At 34.2% G+C, this 18835-nt stretch overlaps 1 protein-coding gene across 2 annotated transcripts; it reads right to left on the bottom strand.

The window, feature by feature from the left end:
* Positions 1-4: 4 nt before the first annotated feature.
* On the bottom strand, positions 5-16444 carry LOC114038461 (glutaminase kidney isoform, mitochondrial). 2 transcript variants are annotated; one of them, XM_027855720.1, is made up of 10 exons: positions 16421-16444; positions 14988-15020; positions 14828-14886; positions 10315-10381; positions 9616-9666; positions 4433-4609; positions 3266-3397; positions 1196-1288; positions 181-234; positions 61-82 (listed from the first exon to the last, which is right to left on the bottom strand). In XM_027855720.1, the coding sequence occupies exons 1-9, from the start codon at positions 16427-16429 to the stop codon at positions 217-219; spliced, it is 639 nt and encodes a 212-aa protein (XP_027711521.1). In that variant the 5' UTR covers positions 16430-16444; the 3' UTR covers positions 61-82; positions 181-216. The 2 variants fall into 2 exon arrangements, with proteins under 2 accessions (XP_027711520.1, XP_027711521.1); XM_027855719.1 differs by lacking the exon at positions 181-234 and having other exon boundaries at positions 5-82.
* Between the last annotated feature and the right edge of the window lie 2391 nt (positions 16445-18835).

Here is an 18835-nt window from a genome sequence, read left to right as displayed (position 1 = left end):
AATCCAAGGGTCCAAAGGAATGCTAGTTGTTCAAGCAACATACATAATTTTATTAGTGCACTTGAGTGAAGAAAGGTCCAAGCTACAAAATGGTATTTTTCAATGAATGTTATTAGAATCCATTAGCATTCACCCACCACCACCACCACCTGATATTTTATTTCATGTAATTTAGTATACCTCTTATGGAAGGTTCTATCTTGTCTTGCATTACTCTTATGTAACTTTGTGAAACTATTCAAAAGAGAGTAACAAATAATATAACTTACGTAAAGTGCTTTGCAAACCTTACAGCATTCTATAAATGTTAGCTATTATCACTGTTATTATTCCAAGGGAGAATAACAAGTACATCATGTAACATTTATCAGATCTTTTTCTGGTTATAGAAAGCTTCAAATTTCTATGATCTAAAAATTACTATACCCATTTTACATGAAATGCAAAAGAAAACTGACAGAAAACTCCCAACACATGAGTCCAAAGACCAACCCAATATTTTTATAGGTGCAATAATGCTGAATTTGACTCTCACTGAAGCTAGCCTCAAAACAATGGGATAATGAAAACTGCAATACTTGGAACCTAACTTACTGATACAAATAAAAACACAACTTTCAACTGAGGATATTACTGGTTGAAAATGCACACATAATAAAACTTTTTTAAAATGAAAAATTTTTTAACTTACCATGACCTAGAAAACTTTCTTTCTCAACTTGGTAACCTCTACCACTAACCCTATAGCTGCTCCCTTCTTTTCTAACTTAACCACCAACATTCTAGTCAGAACAAAAGGTTCACTTCAAAGCACAACTCGCTTTTTAAACTAACAAACATTGAAAACAAAGCATATTTGTTTGCAGCACTATCAATGTCTACCTACATCTCTATAAAGAATTAATCCCAAATCTCGTATTCAATAAGTAGTGCAGAAGACAGAAATCTTATTTATCAAGAATAAATTGCTCTAGTTTTTAAAAACACAAGGAAAAACACTTATTGTGCATATATGTGAATTCAAGATAATTTCCACAAATGCTTCCAATAATTTATTTAGCCTCATTCATAGTTAATAAAAGCCTAAACTAAAAAGCTTTATTAAATACTGACATACCAATGAAAGGTACATCTCTTATTCCTTTACTATAAAACAGACTATATAGTGTAGTATAAAAATGAAGTTTTAGCTTACCCTCTGATCACCACCTTCTCTTCGAGGATCAAGTTTTTTTGCAAAGTGTCTCAAATTATCATAGTTATGGAAATTACACAAAGAAACCAGATCCTGTAAATTAAAGAGATGATATAAGAAATTAGCTTACTAATTATTAATAATTCATCATGAGTATTCCCAATACAAAATAAAATACATTTTTAAGAAAATGCAGTCAAGTTTTACTTTTATCTTTTCATCAAACCTAAATTTAACTTTTTGTGACTTCCATACCCAAGGGCAGCTAGGTGGTGCACTGCTGGCCCTGATATTAGGAGGACCTGACTACAAAACCAGACTCAGACACTTAACCCTGTTTGCCTCAGTTTCCTCATCATCTGTAAAATGAGCTGGAGAAGGAAATGGCAAACCACTCCAGTATTTTTGCCAAGAAAAACTCCAAATAGGATCCTGAAGAATTGGATATGACTGAAAAAAAACCGAATGAACAACTTCCATCCATTGGTCCTAGTTATGCCTTCTGGGACCAATCATCTGGGGCTCCTCCATATAATGGATCTTCAAACACCAGGAGAACAGTTGTATCTTCCAGGGTCTAAGTCTCTAAATTCCTTCAACAGAGTCTCTCATGACATGAATTTGAGGTCTTCCTCCACCATTATTCTATATCCTTTGTCCTTCCTAAAATGTGGTTTCCCAAACTCAAACACAATCCTCTAGAAGAGGAGGCTCTGACCAAGGCAGAACATACTAGAAGGCAACACTTCCCTAGTCATTGACACTAGGTCTCTCTTAATTCAGACTGTTAAATTAATTTTCTTGGTTGCTTTATCACAGTGTTGAATCATATTGCATTTAAAGTCAACTAACCCCAATCTCCTCATTCCCTGTATCTTTTTCAAACTTCTGTTTAGCTATGCCTCACTCACCTTGTATTTGGGAAATTACTTTTATTAAGCTAAGTAAAAAATTTGAAATTTAGTTCTATTAAATTTCATTATGCATTCAGCTAAAAGCTCTAACCTGTACAGAGCTTTTTGAATCCTAATTCATCCACTGTGTTAGCCACTGCATCGAGAGTTGTGTCATCTGCATACCTGAAAAAAATACCATCTTACCACCCTTAATTTAAATCACCTATTAAAATGTTAAAATATCACATGACCAAGCAAAGATCCATGCCATGGGATACTACCTCACTGGAAACATCCTTCCAAGTTTGCATAACACTCCCAATGATTATTATTCTGTTTCTGGTCATTCAACCAGTTCTAATACCACTTAATTATATGATACTAACTATAGTATTATACTAACCTGGGATCCATGAATTTGTTTTTTTTTAATGTGGATATTTGTATCTGAATGTAATTGGTTTCCTTTGTAATCTTATGTATTTTATTCTAGTTATTTAAAACATTATCCTGAGCACTGGTCCATAGATTTCACCAGACTGCCAAAGGGGTGTATGACAGTAAAAGCTTAATAAACCCTGACTACCTCTCTCCATCTTTCCCACAAAAATAACACCAGACTTTGCCTTCCCTGGGTCTATCAGTTCAGTAACCCTGTCAAGAGGAAATTTTTTCTTGCTGAAGTCACATTGCTTCTTAGTGACCACTGCTTCCTCTTCTGGATATTCACTGATATAAAGATTTGCCCTTTAATGTTCTTTTTTGGCCAGAAATCAAAATCAAGTTCACTAGTCCCTAGCTTGCAGACTCCATTGTCTTTCCCCATCTGGAAACTGGGACAATGCTCCCTTCTCCAATTCTGTGGTATACCTCTCCTGTTCTACGTGAACTTTCCAAGATCACCAATAAGGACTCAGGAATCATATTTGCTAGTTCTTCAATGTCCTGAGATATGGCTCATGGGATCTGTCCTACTGATTCAAACTCATCCAGGTCAGTGAAATTCATTAATGGCAGCAAGATGCTCTCTTATTATCTTATTTATCTTGGGTATCAACCCTCAATGAGACATAGGCAAAAAAGCGTATTATTTTCTAACAACAACAATGACTTAATATTATTTCTTGGGGTAATGACTCTTTGGTTACAATTCTTATTAAGAAAATTTGCTTACATGACAGAAGTGAATTCCCTTAACACTATTGCCCATCTTATCCAATGGAGGAGACCAGCACATCATTCCCATAACATTAGGAACAACTAAAAGAATGCCTCCAGCAACTCCAGATTTTGCAGGAAGACCAACCTGCAAAATATTAAAGAAAAATGTCATTCAAGTTAACATGATGATAAACAGTAAGAAAAGCTAACATTTATATAACACTTTAAGGTTTGCAAATCTATTAAACTTCTGTCAGAAATAGAATTCATATCTTCCTGTCTCTAAGTCTCTAGCACTCAATCCATTATGCCACCTAGTTACCTATAATCTGACTGAAATATGTGATGATGGAATCTTTAAATGCATTAACTTCTTATAGACTACCTGTCCCTATATGCTTGTTACATGGGATACAAAAAATATAAAAAGGAGGGATATCCTATTCAAATTTACTTTCCTCTTCAAAATAACCAACAGCATAAATATTATGCCAATCTTTGTGTTTTGGGTGTTGAGACAATTAAATGGTTACTGAATAAATGACTGAGGGAAAAAAAGTAAAACAAAGGCTCGCCCCCACACACAAACAAGGCTTGAAACATAAAGGATTTTTTTAAGAAATCACATGCTCTTCAAAACTCATAAATGGAAAATATGTAAAAGAGCAGAAGGAAATAGGTTTTTAACAGGCTAACATGGAAAGAGGTTTCTCATGCTTTTAGTCCTTTCCTAGACTAATTAGTAACAGCTTTAAATTGATCTAACTTTAAAACCATTTATGTTAAGAGTTTACCAAACCAATTAAAGGATCACTTTTAAACTTAAGGAATTCTTGAAGCATTAATCACTGCAGTGTTAAACTAAACATTAACAGCTTTAAGTATGTCTCTATTTACCCTGAAAATACAAATGGACATGAAGTATTTCTATAAACTAGTGCTAGAGTTTTTTTTTTTTCAGTCTTAGAGTTAGGAACAGTAAAGATAATGCTTAGCTGTGTTACTTACCAATTGTGTAATAAATTAACCCTGATAATAAGACTCTTTATGTATAATAAGACTCTTTATGTAGTCATTATACAGTGTAAATGCAAAGTACAAATGTTTTCAGAACATATCTTTTAAAACCAGTCCAGACTAGTTTCTTGCTAGAGAAAATTAGCATGTAGTAATTACTTACATGGAAAGCAAATTGACCTGAGAAGTCATACATGCCACAAGAATGCATCAAACTTAGTGTATTTCGAACCGCTTCAGGGCTCAGCACTCTTTCACCAGTAATTGGGCAGAAACCACCATTAGCTAATGTGGAAGCCATCACACTGGCTGATTCACAAGTCACTTCAATAGAACACAACTAAAAAAAAGAAAGAAGAATTCTGAAAATGTAAATTCTAATTTCTTACAAGACAAATTTAAAATTAACTCCTAGGTTAGGCTATCTGAATTCTTATTTTATGGACATATGACAACTCTGTTCCTGGGGGGATAACACAGTACTATTATACAGGGAGGGGAACCTGTGGCCTTGAGGCCACATGTGGCTCTCTAGGTTCCTTGGGTGCGGCCCTTTCACTGAATCCAGATTTCACAGAACAAATCCCCTTAATAAAAGGATACGTTCTGTAAAATTTGGACTCAGTCAAAGGGCGCACCCAAGGACTTAGAGGGCTACATGTGGCCTCTAGGCTGAAGGTTCCCCACCCCTGTAGGATGATATTACATAGATCTCACTTTACTAAAAAACTTTCTGATAAATGAAATGGCCTGTTATTCTAGAGCAGACTTAGCATTAGAACCCAGTTCCCAAAATGACAATATTAATGAGCCACACAAGTGAGGCTGCATAGTGTAGTGGAAGACTTGATTCAGGCATACTAGCTCTCTCATTGGTAGAAAGAGTTTCTTCACCTGGGGGTTTCCTAAACCAGTGAAATTACAGATCCACTACCCATTCCTCTCCCTCTCAGACAAGTTACTCCAAGCCTTACTTGCCTGATTGCCGAGTGCCTCATGGAGCCCATTATATCCAAATAGTCCCAGACAGACTAGACTGCCCTGTCACTCTCTTGCCAACTACACTACTACTAGATACATACATAGGTTCCTCCCCCCCAATAGTTTTGGAACCATAATCAAACAATGCTGCTATTGGTATGGGAAAGAATTTATCAATCTATTCCTCTATGGCTCTACTCACCATCACTGCAATTTTCCAAACTAAAATATACCTCCCTGGCCACTCCTTCCCAATGTTTTGCTCCCTTATTAGAACCCAGGTTCCTTGAGATCAGAGATTCTCTCCAATTTCATAAATGTATACCTCATCCTTGACACATAGTAAACATTTAATAAATGTCTTTTCATTCATTCGTTCAAGAACGAAGAACCACTTTACATTATATTGCTTAAGCAGGAATACTCAAAGTAAAGGACACATTTTTATTTCAACAACAAGGAAAATGAAACATGCCACATTTTAAAAGTTAAGACAGTGTTAGAACTAAAAAAGTTAAATTAGATGAAGAAAATATTTATTTGATTCCCACAGGTTTCATATACTAGGAACCTACCCCTTCATTGGGACAAATATTTGGCAAGATATTTGGGACAAATTTAAAAATTACATAGAATAAAAAGCACTTAATCCTCTTCCATCTGTATTCTCTCTCTTATTCCTCTACCTCTCTGACCTTTCCTCAGTTTCCTTTGCTGAATCATCATATGAAGCCACCCCTAACTGTGGGTATACTCCAAAGCTCAGTCCTGGATGCCCTCCTTTACTCTCTCTGCATTTTTGGTGACTTAATCAGACCCCATGGGTTTAAATTATTATCCCTACGCAGATGACACCCAGACCTGTATACTGGGCCCTCGGTTCTCTGCCAAGGTCTAGTTCACTAAAGGAATTACAGAAAAGACACAGGTAGGCCTACAGAATTCTGTGTCTCAGAAGGATGTTGCAGCTATCCCAATTCAAGCTACCGTTAAATTAGCACCAGCTCAGTACATCTGGCACAAATTATCTAAGTAAGGAGTGGCTTTCAACTCTGGAGTTAAGCAAAGAGTTATTTGAATGATATAAATGCAGAAAGATCTAGTAGAGCCTCAAAATTAGTAAGAAAAATGTCCAATTAACTATTGGAAATTTCAAACTAGATGTCCCAAAGGGATCTAAAACTCAGTATGTCCATAGTAAAACTCATTATTTTCTTCCACAGACCTATAGCTCTTCCAAACTTTCCTCTCTGTCTTTGTATCTCTAATGCCTTGCACAATGTCTAGTACAGAATATGTACCTGATTAAATGTTTGTTGATTTATTAATTAAACCTCCCAATTTCAGGGGAAAAATATTCAGGTTGTTGAGGAGGAGAGTGAGGGTAGCTAGACAATATGTGGGAACAAGGAGAGAGAAGGAACAGAGTAGAACAACTTTGCGGTGTGGGTTGGATGCTAGTATGTACCTAAACAAGAATATTACCTTATCAAAAATTTTTCTTAAGAAAAAAGATGCTGAACTAAAACGTTTTGTATTTAAACCCAGTTTTCACATTAGAATTTACTTGGGAAATAAGACTGAAAAAAAAAAGAGCAAGCATGTTTGGAAACTTTTCTTTTTAAATGACAAAAATATTAGAAGCCAGAGAATTCACAAAGGGATCTTCAAAAATCAAACATTTCCTATATTTGAACAGCCTCAAATATTTTGGAGTATACCGTATACAGGCAGCAGAGGACGGTATGAAACCAATGTCAGCTAATCAGGAACATGTTTACACATTAAAAAAACTCTGCTACGATCTTACTGTGTGACCTTTAGGCAAGTCACAACCTCTCTGGCCCTCAGTTAACTCAGCTAAACAACAGGAAGTTGGAATACTAAGATCCCTTTCATTTTTAGTCCTTTAGTTCATTTTTCCTCAGTAAATTCCCCTCGTAGCAAAGCCCCTTTTTAACAAAGTCCACAGCACTGAAAACAAAACAATTTTTATAAATGATATTTAGCAGAGTAAGACAGCAAAAATATCCATTTTTATTTGTTGCTTATTTTTGGCAACCCCTCCCCCACATATCCTGTTTTTGAGCACTTACTATTTTTCTGGCTGATTCCCTATCCTCAAGATAGGGAAGATTTATATTAATAGTCAGTGATTTATAACCTTTAACCCTAGTTCTTTGACTATAGCTAAGTATACATAGTATTGTATCTCCGCCTCAGTTTACACAACTGTTAAATGGCAACAAGTAATATCTATTTTATAGGACTACTGTGAGGCTTATAAGATAAAATGTACACAAAAGATTCTGCACTGTGTAAATGTCAGTTATTATTAGTATCTTAATTTGCAATTCACTCATCTTTCTAGTTTTCATTTTACAATGAATGAATGAATTTCAGTAATTTTCGGGCTACATTAAATACTTTAGACATTACTTGACCATGTGTTCTCCCAGCATAGTTAAATTAAACATTCAGACTAAAAGCAGTGGAAAGATAGTTACGCTTTCTTAAGGCCTAGGAAAAATTCCTATGGTCTCTTGAGTATAAGAAGAGGAAATGAGGAAGGTATAGTAGATAATGCTACTGATGAGGATCCTGGTAAGTAGTTTCTACTTAATCAGGTTTTATTGAATGTTAACTAGATGATATATAATTTGGTCAGCATTTTTAAAAATGAAAGAATATACACAGGCATACACAGACAACAGTAACAGTCTTATGGAAAAGGCACTCTCTGAAAAGAAAAAATATGCATCCTAGCCTTGGGTTTCCAACCCATGTAAGAATTTTCTAGCTGTAATTTTATCATCTTCCAACCTCCATCAAGGTAATCTCACTTCATTTACCTTGTAAACAAAAGCTAAGACATTAAATGAAGTCATCTCATAAGTAAAAATACTACACAGATGCAAGGAACACTAGAAAATGATGACAGCATACTCATTAAGTTGCTGTAGAGAACAAGACTATTCTGTAAAATTATGTATCTAGATGAAAAATCCAAGATGAAGCCACACTGTGAGTCCACCAAAACATCAGGTTATGTTATAGTGAATACCCCACATTATGTAAAGGAAGGGAAACTCACGGTCAAAGCTCAAAGAAATAATTATAAAAATGATTATTTAAATAGCAAGTGGAAGCAGGGCAGTCTTCTAACAAAAATTCAGAAAGTCCCCTCCCAGTTCTCCAATATCCTTTCAAGCTCTAAATCTATGATCCCATAATCTCGGAAACAAAAGAACTGTCTTTGTAAATAGCTGAGCAAGACATTCTTCCAATAGTAAACAAAGGTTCACTAATCTGGTACTCTGCTTATTTTTTTTTTTTTGTGGGTGAGAAAGAAGAGCATTCATAGGCCTGACTCCACTGCTGTTTGATGAATAATAATGAAAATCATAACAGAAAATGATAACAATTAGCATTTATACAGCACACTTTAAGGTTTGCAAAAGTGCTTTACATATAACTTTCCTCCTCACAATAACCCTGAGAGGTAGGAGCTATTAGGAAACTGAGGCAGAAAGAACTTAAGTGATTTACCCAACCTCATAAAACTAGTAAATATTTGAAGCAGGATTCTCTGACTCCCAAGTCCAGGACTCTTATTCAATGAACCACCCTAATGTAACTTTGACTTGCTCTGTTTCTGACCTCGACTGGTTTGCCCCTCTATAAGCACCCTGGTGGGCTCCTACTCCCTGGTTGGCACCCCAACGGTGCTAGGTTTAGTGTGGATGCTCACTCAGTTGGCTTGAGTTCCAATGTAGGACATAACTCCTGAGCTCGAAAAAAACCCTCTAGCCTCAGCCTCCCCTTACACGCACCTTCACACCCAGCCTTAGTTTAAAATCTAGAGATCCTAGTTTTGGTAAAGTATTTTGACACTTAATATTAAGTGCTCTTTCCTTTTCCATGAAAGTTCTATTGCTCCAATGCTTTACTTACTGTCATGCAAAGAAGTTCATAACAAGAAGATTACCCTTCAAGCGATGATTTTTTTGGCCTATGCAACATGAAACATGAAGCTGCTGCTAACTGTGCTGGAATCCCTACACTAAAGAAATTATGGGTCAAAGTACTAATTTACAACAAAGTACCAATGCTTTAACAGAAAAATTGTTTTTCCTTAGTTTTACAATTTTTAAATGCTTATTCAATTCTAAAGTACAAAAGTGTTTATTAAAAAACACTTAAAGTGCTTATTAAAAGTATTTATTAGAGACAATCTTTTCACATTTGCAATGAAAGTTAATGGAAAATTTGTATATAGACAGCTTCACAGGCAACTTTTCAGATATAAAAATATGACCCATAATACAATGACACACATTATATAGTGAAATCATAACAAATTACCTGGAAGTAGAAGTCTAATATACCAACCATGTCTGTACCTTCTGGAAAACACTAGAAAAAGAAGAGAATCAATTATGAATATGTGGACTTGAGAGAAAATTTTTTTTAAAAAGCTCAAAATAAGTCAACATAATGCTTATGTCACAGCATTCAATATCCATTTCCAGATGCTGCTTTAACATTATGATGGAAACTTTTAAAGTTATTTTCTTTTTTTTGTTTTGTTTTTTTGTTTTTGCACTGAATGTAGTGGACTTTTATTGATGGTACACAACATAGGACTCTAGGCTTCTCCTGACTACAGGGGTGCTTTAGGACAAGGATGTGAATGGGAAATGGGATCCCCAGTATAGGAACGTAGGTTAGGAATGTAGGCTCCCCAGCGGTGGAACAAGTATTACCATTTAATTTACAAAACTCTGTGGTACGGGGCTACTATAGGCATATATTACAGCAATAAGAAGGGATAATTTAGTAATCACAAATAAATGTTAAGAATGTGATATTATATCACATCTTTTTTTTTTAACTTGAAATAAAATTTTAAAACCCATTTGCATTGTTAAATGTGTTTATACCTTAAAAGCTAAGTGCTGGGTTAGTGTAATCACTCTTCAATGGTTAACAAAATAATCTATACTGAGACAACGAAGGAACATAAAAGCATAACTTGTAGTAAAAAAACAAAGACTGAAAAACCTTTTTCTCCTTTAAGTAATATCCTATTGCAAAATTCCGATCTCCACTTTCTCGTTCAGATTGAAACCTATGAAACAAAATAGAATCAGTCTGGAGAATAAAGTATGGCAATTCTGTAAAACTGTAGCATTCTAAAAGCTAAATTATATATATAAACAAAATCTCCAAAAAGAATTACAATCAAACATTTCACAGAATGTTGTATCACTAAAAATGAATTTCCAGAATTCTCCTACTGTGCCCACATTGCAATTCAGTACAGTTAATACAGACTATACTGAATCACAAAAAGATAATTCTTGAAAAGGCTATTTTCTGTACAATAACAAAGTCTTTCACCTAAGAAAGCAAGAGCATTAACAAAGCTGTTCTTAGGGTGCACTATATAAAACATTTCTATAAAATAATACTAGGTCTTTCAGGATGTTGTATAGAAGGAAATTAAAGAGTTAAGAAATGTGGAGGTTCAAGTATTGGCTCTTTCAAGTGGCTATGTGAGCTTAAGTGAGTTATCCATTCTAGACTTAGCAAAGATTCTGGTAGGGGAGGGCTCACTGTGTCCCCATGCCAGCTCCCCCATGAGACACAATAGGAAAAAGCTGAATCTTCTCTTCCCCTCCCTTAACCCCACTGCCCAGCTCCCACCAAGTGATAGTTGATACTAACTAAGTAGCCATGCTCCATTCTGATCCTCAGGAATCATTATTTCCTTTTGTAATAATACTGATCAGGGACATTACCACTGACAGTGTGCTTACCAGCTTCAATACTTCCAGTAAGGTGGTGGACCACTAGGTCCTTAGCACTTGTCTTGTCATTTTTCCTTAAGAACTCCCAGGCTTAAGACCATTGGGCCTTTGTATCTGCCCTGAATCTAAACCATCCTATATGTGTTGTGAACCCTAATTATGATGGGAGCTCTCTGAGAGTTAAAAACTGCCTTGCACTTCTATTTGTGTGCCCAGGGAAGGCTTAGCACACCTTGGCAAATAATAAGTGTTTACCAAATGTTTTTCTATTCCAGTTCATCTATTCCAGCTTCCAAGTGTCTGAACTCAAGTCATTTGTTCTACCATTTATTCTGTTTGTTTTCAGAACACGCAGAAAATAAACTACAATATGTATTATAAAAATTAGGAATTCTCCAGAAAACAGGACAATCTCATTCTAGCATGAAGCTGATTTGTTTCTTTAGTTAGAAGGAAATCTTTATAATCCAGGTATGGTAATAAGCAGAATAGAAACCATTAACTACAAAAAAAAATTCAGGTTAGTTATTAACTAAGTCATTAAATTAAATGTTTACACTACATATGCCATTAGAACTATAGTTCAGGTACTGAGACACATGAAGACTCACAACTCCATCTGTCACTGCAAATGTTTCAAAATAGCAAGTCACATCTACAAGATTTAGCAATCAAAGATAGAGATTTCCTTAAACATTTACAGAGCTGCTTTCATTGTATTTTCATAGAGCTATTTCTCCTGCTTAGCAACATTCCATTTACTCAGCTTTATTCTTATATAAATCCACATGTGGACAGAATCTGACGTCTATTTCTAATATCATAAAGGCCTAGAAAAATAACATCTTCTGTCTTTTTTCTTTACACTAAAAAACTCAATGTAAGGAAATTACATATAAATTGTATCTCAAATGCTTTATAAACTTAAAAAAAAAAACAAAGAATTGCTATGTCTGAATGTACTGCACTGTCAATTCTAACTTTTAAGAGAATTAAGTACTGCAGGACATCGTCAACTCATATGGAAGTCACTGTAATGGAGACTCAAAAACAAGCTGCCTAAAAAAGGAAAAATTACAGCTTCCTGAATTCTAATTTTGAAATGTCTGACAGTCATGGCTTATGATGCTATGATCCAAATTCTGCAGCACTCAAATTCACCTCTTCCTTTCCATTTTTACAGTAATCATCCTAATCCAACTAAACAATCATTACTTCTAAGCCTGGACAACTTTAATAGCCAGTTTCCACTGATCTTCTAGCTCTAATCCAACAAGTATACAGATGCCAGAATAATTTTTCTTAAACATATCTTAAGATATTCTATGAATCAAAATTCTAGGATGACAAAATACATAATATTTGATGAACAGAATATTCTATGGAATGGCTAGTGTGGAGAATATGATAGGGATTCACTAAGATAAGAATCTAAGGACTTCCATACAGCAGTAAGGGCCTTTTAAGTATAAATGTGTAGTGGACTCAGTAAAGCAATTTTCTAACCAACTTCCTTCAACAGCATTTTGTGGCTCCAAAGGGAATGAGAATGGCCCAGAGTTAGGGACAGGCAGGGAAGAAACTGATGAAGGTCAAAGGGGTAAGGGGATGCCAGGGTGAGAAGAGTACATTGAGGGTTTTGTTGTTGTTTTTTGTTTTTTAATACTGGATATTCCCATCTCTCCCAAACTGGAAATACAGGGACCATTCTCAGGCTAGATCCTATTACTCAATGGTATGGGAGATCTAATCTGTTCCATTTCCAAGCTGGAGTAGTTTACCCCTCCTCCTTAAGCAACCTGATCACCCCCCATTCCTGTGGGCTCACCATACAGACACTGAACTTGGTGTAATAAATACCCTATGGTCACCTCACTATAGCTCAGAGTTCCCAGTGGCCTCCACCTACTTTGGTGTCTGGGATTATAGTTATTTGCCACCATGCTTGGATGCCAGAAAAGGGAAGACAGACAGGGTGTTCAAAGCAACCAATTCCAAATAAGCTATACAGATTCCTAAACCTGGAGGAGTGAAGGGTGTGGCAAAAAAAAAAAAAAAAATGACAAAGTCAGAGTAGGCAATTTCAGAGCTCAATGTTATAAGTAGATAGCCACAATATGAACTGAAAAAGAATTCTGATTTAAGCGAGATGCTTAAACACAATCTATTCTGCACACAGCATAGTTTTTTCTTTCCCTCAGAATTGTTGTATAGCTTTCCCTACAAGTCCAGAGTGAAAAAAGAGGTGAGGAAGGCCTTGTACATTACATGTAATCAATAAATATATACTGAATTAGTCGACGAATGAACAAAGAATCTATCTTCATTATGGAAGAGGAGAACCAAGGGTTCCACTAGACTCATGAATCAGAGAGGTTTACATGTGATTATGATGATAATAATAATAATAATAATTATAGTAATAGCAGTAATGTTAACAGAAGCTGCAATAGCAGCAGCAGTTAATATTGATATGTTGGTATATATTAGCATATTATTTATATAGTACTTTAATTTTTTTTTTTTCGCTTTTTGGTGAGGCAATCACCCAGGGTCGCACAGTTAGTAAACGTCAAGTGTCTGAGGCCGGATTTGAACCCAGGAGAAAACAACTTTTAATGAAGACTTTTGAGATTTCAAGAAACTTCCCTTGTCTGCTTATTTTGCCCTTTGAGTGTTCCTCCAGAGTTGGAACAGCATAAATCTAGAAAACCTTAAAAGGAGCTATTTACTTTAGGGATGAAAGGGTAGGGGAAATGTTAAGACAGTTAGTTTAACAGAAATATAAGACAAAAAAGATACTCCCCAATACATAAGTATTCAAAAGATATGAGCAAACAGGTCTCAAGATTAATTCTAAACTATTAACAACCATATAAAAAATGATCCAAATCAATAATAAGAGAAATGCAAATCAATACAATCCTGAGGTTATCACTTCACATCCAGCAAAATGGTAAAGATGACAAAAGATGGGAATAATTCAATGTTGGAGGGGTTGTGAATTCATTGTTAGTAGAGCTGTGAACTGATATAACTAGTCCAGAACTTTGGAGCCAGACATTCTACTCCAAGGCATATAACCCCAGGGAGGTCACTGACAAGAAGAACAGCTCAATATACACCACAATATTTACAGCAGCACATTCCATGGTAGCAAAGACTTAGAAACAAAGTAGATGCCCATCAATTGGGGGAAGGCTAAACAAATGGTACTACAAGAATAGAATGGAATATTATTGTGCTGTAAGAAATAATGAACATGATGAATATGGAAAAGCAAGAAAGACTTACATGAACTGATGAAAGTGAAGTAAGCAAAGTCAGGAAAACAATATACACAATGACTACAATAAAATAAGGGTTTAGTCTACTGATGCTTTTTGCTTTAAACCACTTATGAAAGAAATCATATGGAAACAAAGGATTCCATCTTGTTGGATAAAAGCATGCAGTAAAAGCATCACTAATTTGAAATCTGTGGTAAACAGCATTCATCCTGGAGTTTACCTTTGCCAGTTTTATGATTAAAATGTTCCCTAAAAATATTAATACTTTAAGGAAAGTCAATAGATTAGCCAACCTATTTAAGGAAAAATGTTTTCAAGTGCTTCGATGAGGCTAACGCATTAGTCTAGTTTCAAATTCTGAATATTCATATAAAAGTACATTTTAAAATATTGTAGTAATTTAAACTAACATTTCCCTTCCCATCCCACATAAAAACTCCCCTACACTGAGTAAATCCAATAGGAGAGACTCACGTGGCATTACTGAATCCAACATATTCATTACCAGCCATCTTATTCAAAAATTGCATCACCTATAAAATAAAATTTTAAATTTTTAAAAAGCTTTAATATAATGAAATGATCAGAAGGAAAAATACTGAAGATGACAAGGTGAGAAATATAGTTCACTTACATAGTCAAATTTTTCAGCATTATTAACTCCTTGCTGCAAAGAAAAAAACGAGAGATAAGAAAGTGTTAACATGTTAATTACTATAAACTTTGAAACTACATACAAATATCCAGTACTTTAAAATTTCTACCATTATAACTGGTACATTAGTACTTTTAAATTTAAGAAAATACTATTCAAATAATTTAGTATTTAGATAAACTCTGCTTTTACTACATATAAATTCTTTCATCAAACACCTGTATATCGAGAATGAATTTGGAGGAGGAAGGGAATGCTTTATTTTAAGTATTTTAAAAATCCCAACACAATCATATAGAAGCTAACTATATAAGTGTAAAAAAATTCTTCTGATTTTGTCCCATTAGCACATTTTGCTCCTAGTTCAGGTTTGCTAGGATCAGTGCTGTCAATTTACTTAATATCAAAGACTTAAAATAAAGTTTTACCCTTAGCACAGGAACAATCACATTTTAATTATTATTTTCAATAACTAGTCTTAATCAGTGCTAGAGTTAGAAGAGTAAGTTATTTTTTCATAGCTGACTAGGATTTTATTGTTATAGTTTTCTTCAAAAAAAATCTAGGTATGTAAACTACTGGTGTAGAGTGAAGTCTACACTTATCATTTACTACACCAATACCTTTGGCTACCAGTTTTATTCCAGAGTCCATTCTGTAGAAGACTGGCTACAACAAAATGTGGCATTGAACCAAGTTCAGTTTATGAAAGATGTATTGTTTCATCTTTCTAATTCTAACATTTGAGTTACTGCAAATTTAAACAGAAAAACCCTACTAAGCTTACTTTGTTTTCAAGTAACCAAATGGTTTCATTTTACCTCAGAGAAGTTTACAAAGCAGTAAGTTGTAGATCTGAAATCAAACGTATTAATTGGTGATATGCACCACAACAGAAACAATACATCTTTAAATTTTTTTTAAAAAAGTTTAGTATAAAATAATGCAACTACTTTATATAACATAAGTCATATCCTAAAAAAGTCATATTTTTATCATAAAGGGAAGGACAACATATCAATATTTTACTTGGTGAAAATGCATAAAGCCAGGTTTCATTTCCCACTCTACTATGGATTGGGGTGTTTGCTGATAATCTGTGAATTCCCATGTAACTAAAACTTCTCCACAAGAAAATGAGCATGTGCAGTCGCACACATACGATCACTAGCTGTAAGGAACATCATACACTGTTGTATCAAAAATGAGCCCTAATCAAACTTAAAAAGTATAAAATAAAGGCAACTAAGCAATAACCATATTGTAGTCATATCTAACTGTTTTCCCTACAAAGCCTCCATCATGAAACATTTCATCAAAATGTTTTGTTTCTAAAATATAGCAGAAAATACAAAATGTAGAAATGTAACTTCCCAGCTGTTCAATGAAAAATAATTAAAAGAAGAAATTACCAACTTCATTGAACTGTGTTGCAGTTGTCAAAATATTCCATAGATCCTAATGCTGTAAAATATGTAACAACATTTAAACCACAAAAACCTTTTCAACCTTTTAAAAAAAACAAAGAACATCTCTTTCGGAAAGGTACGTCAGCATTAGTTATGGGATGTAATATGGAGAATTACTTGATTATACATTTAGTAAAATAAAGCAAGTTACACTTTGGTTCTGTTTAGTTCTATATGAGTATAAATTTTTGATGTCTGGTTTTATTTTGGTCCTTTAGTCATTATTTAAAATGACAAACATAAAAATTTCTTAAACTCCAACTAGGCAGATGCCTGGGTTAAGTAATAGATCAGCAAATCAAGGAAAAAAAATTTCATTTTGCTTCTACTGAACATTTAAGAAACTGTACGAGTTAATAAACAAATGTCTTTCTTGCATAGTATCTCATTTATGTAAAATGTGTTAAGAAAGTCATAACTGAAATTCACATCCTGTTATGTATAATGGAGAAAAATAAGACATTTAAACGGCTTTGGACTTAGTATCTTGACCACAAATTCCATATTTTGATTTGAAATTATTATAAATAACATTTAAATGTTAAATCATGGAAAGTCTCATCTATCATTAAAATTAAATGCTACCTATATTTTCCCAATAATAACTTATAAATACTCATTTTGGGCAATTTTCCCCATTTAAATTGTAACAGATTGGCAAAACTGAAGCTTAAGTTTTGGATGTCTTTTTTTTTTTTTGGAGAAGGAGGCAGGGGTGGTTAACTTTCTTATGTTTCAGATTAAATTTTGTACACTTTAGGAAAATATACATGCAGGTTTCATCCTAACATATGTGTTCATGTAGATACACATGTATATGTATATATAAACATATATACACAAATAAAAATATATTGTTACATTTACCATATGCATGCTGATGTGTATATATCATATAGACTATGTACATGCTTTTATGTATGCATATATATATTTCCACACACAATCATTCCTTTATTAGAGATATATACACATAAACATGAAAAAAGTTTCTAAATAAATACAAAGTATATTTATACAGTAAGCATTATGTCTAAAACAACAAATGGGATCCCTACAATATATGTATCTAGATCAACTCTAAATTTCCTCATCTCTGATAACCTGAAAAACTACACTGGCTAGAAATTTTTATTGTCCTATAGGAATCTGATATTAATTAAAAATAAGAGTTTAGTATTAGTCATTTAGCTCTACTTTTTAAAAAAAATGTCAATGTTTTTATGGAAGAGGTATTAATACATGTGCATTTTTTACAGTACTCTTGAAAAAGATGCTACTTTAAATTTATGAAGTCTTGAGTAAATGATTCTTTTTTGTTTTGTTTTGTTTTTGGTTAGGCAATGGGGTTAAGTGACTAGCTCAGAGTCACACAGCTAGTGAGTATCATGTATCTGAGGCCAGATTTGAACTCGGGTCCTCTTGAATACAGGCCCAGTGCTCTATCCACTGTGGCCACCTAGCTGTCTGAATAAGTGATTCTTAATTGTGTACACGGAAGTTTAAGTACTTGAGGAAAAAGTGAAATGAACAAAAGAAACTCAAAAAAACTAACCAACTTCCTAATTAACTTCTCAAGCAGTGTTTAAAATATAGAGTACCCAAAATGCTTTCTGCAGTTCACACAAAATTGGCATACACTCTCATCTTAACCTCAAACACATAGTAGTACCACGTTATCCAGATTCACACCTCTAGCAATATAACTATCAACTACAAATAGACAGTGCAGCATAGCATAATGTCACTGGACATGTAGTCAGTCAGAAGACTTGAGTTTGAGATTTTCCCCTGCCTTTCACTAGCCACGTAATAGCTTTCTGAATCCCACTTTCCTCACCCATAAAATGGGGATAGTTACTCTCGTCCTATTTCAAAGAGCTACTGTGAACATCACGCATGGGGAATGAAGTACTTTGCAATTGTACAGTACTGTATAAAGACGTTTTATTATTATGACAAGGAACTAAATTTTGGAGGAGAGTTAACTTTCCATGTCAATTTTGAAAAAGCAAAGAGATGATATAGAGTAGAGTAGAACCCATTTGTAACAACTGGAGCTTAAGGTGTTAAATCAACTGTTTATTTTAGTATATATTTTGGGAAACATAATCCAACCCATAATATAGCTAAGTACTTATAAATAAAGGATGTTACAAAGGGCTTCTACTATATATTGATGTGGAAAATACTATCAGATGACTATGAAACAGCACTTAAAAAGAGCAGTTTCCACCAATTTAATATATAGGATGGTCCATTTATAAAATCAGTTAACTACAAAGAGTTTAGTTTGTTTTTCTTCTCTAAATGAGCTACCTGATTCCAATACCTAATGCAACAAGCCATCCTATATAT

This window comes from Vombatus ursinus, unplaced genomic scaffold, assembly GCF_900497805.2.
Source record: "Vombatus ursinus unplaced genomic scaffold, bare-nosed wombat genome assembly UNPS02011113.1, whole genome shotgun sequence".
Taxonomy (NCBI): Eukaryota; Metazoa; Chordata; class Mammalia; order Diprotodontia; family Vombatidae; genus Vombatus; species Vombatus ursinus.
This window is presented reverse-complemented; position numbering and strand designations above follow the sequence as displayed.

Excerpts from the sequence above, each read along its gene's own strand:
- LOC114038461 (XM_027855719.1), bottom strand. Across the intron at positions 9,667-10,314 it reads ATTACTTAAAGGAGAAAAAG|TGTTTTCCAGAAGGTACAGA; the intron begins GTTTTTCAGTCT and ends TTCTTTTTCTAG. Across the intron at positions 1,289-3,265 it reads AGGGAATTCACTTCTGTCAT|GATCTGGTTTCTTTGTGTAA; the intron begins GTAAGCAAATTT and ends TTTAATTTACAG.